The following is a 605-nucleotide window of genomic DNA, read 5'->3' as shown; positions in this document are numbered from 1 at the left end:
TTTAGGGAGCAGTTCGAAGAGAACTGGTACAACACCTACTCCTCCAACCTCTACCGACACGGGGAGAGAGGCGCCTTTTATTTTGTCGCTCTCAACAAAGACGGGACGTCCAGGGACGGAACGAGGTCGAGGCGGCATCAGAGGTTCACGCACTTCCTACCGCGGCCCGTGGACCCGGACAGGGTGCCGGAGCTCTACAGGGACGTACTGGGCCAGAGCTGAGACTGAAGGTGGAGGGGTGCAGAGGTTGGGAGTTATCTCAAACCCCTCAGAACCGGACTGAGCTGAAAAGCGAAGGCAGGTGCGCCTATTCCTGACTCCATCTTGAGGGAGGTGGAAGGAACTGGAACCCTTCCGATCTGGGCCAAACGGAGGATCAAATCGAGTGCGCCTGATCTTCACTCCCCACCACTGGTGTGGCGTAAGGAACTCAAACCCCCTCTAAACCAGACTGGACAGGGAGTTTGACTGAAGGGCTCTGCTGTAGAGGATGCAGAAATCCCATGCCAGACACTATCCTGGACCCAAATATTGCCGCTTTATTGCCCCAATTATTACCCTATGCAGATGCCCTGGTGGCCAAATGGATGATTTGGGGATTTCCT

The 605-nt window shown here is 55.4% G+C and overlaps 1 protein-coding gene across 1 annotated transcript in view; it reads left to right on the top strand.

The window, feature by feature from the left end:
- LOC139656467 (fibroblast growth factor 20-like) overlaps nt 1-318 on the top strand; it is a 1,985-nt gene extending 1,667 nt beyond the window's left edge. Inside the window, exon 3 of the mRNA XM_071534059.1 lies at nt 1-318. This exon is cut by the window's left edge and continues 24 nt beyond it. Within this exon, the coding sequence (XP_071390160.1) occupies nt 1-222 (222 nt within the window). The 3' untranslated portion in view covers nt 223-318.
- The last annotated feature ends 287 nt before the right edge of the window (nt 319-605 follow it).

Source organism: Centroberyx affinis, unplaced genomic scaffold (assembly GCF_046629955.1).
Source record: "Centroberyx affinis isolate AG114_WGS23_722 - 3 ecotype Tasmania unplaced genomic scaffold, CSIRO-AGI_Caff_v1 ptg002479l_1, whole genome shotgun sequence".
Classification (NCBI taxonomy): Eukaryota; Metazoa; Chordata; class Actinopteri; order Beryciformes; family Berycidae; genus Centroberyx; species Centroberyx affinis.
Note: the sequence above shows the minus strand (reverse complement) of the source record. Positions and strands in the feature narration are given on the sequence as shown.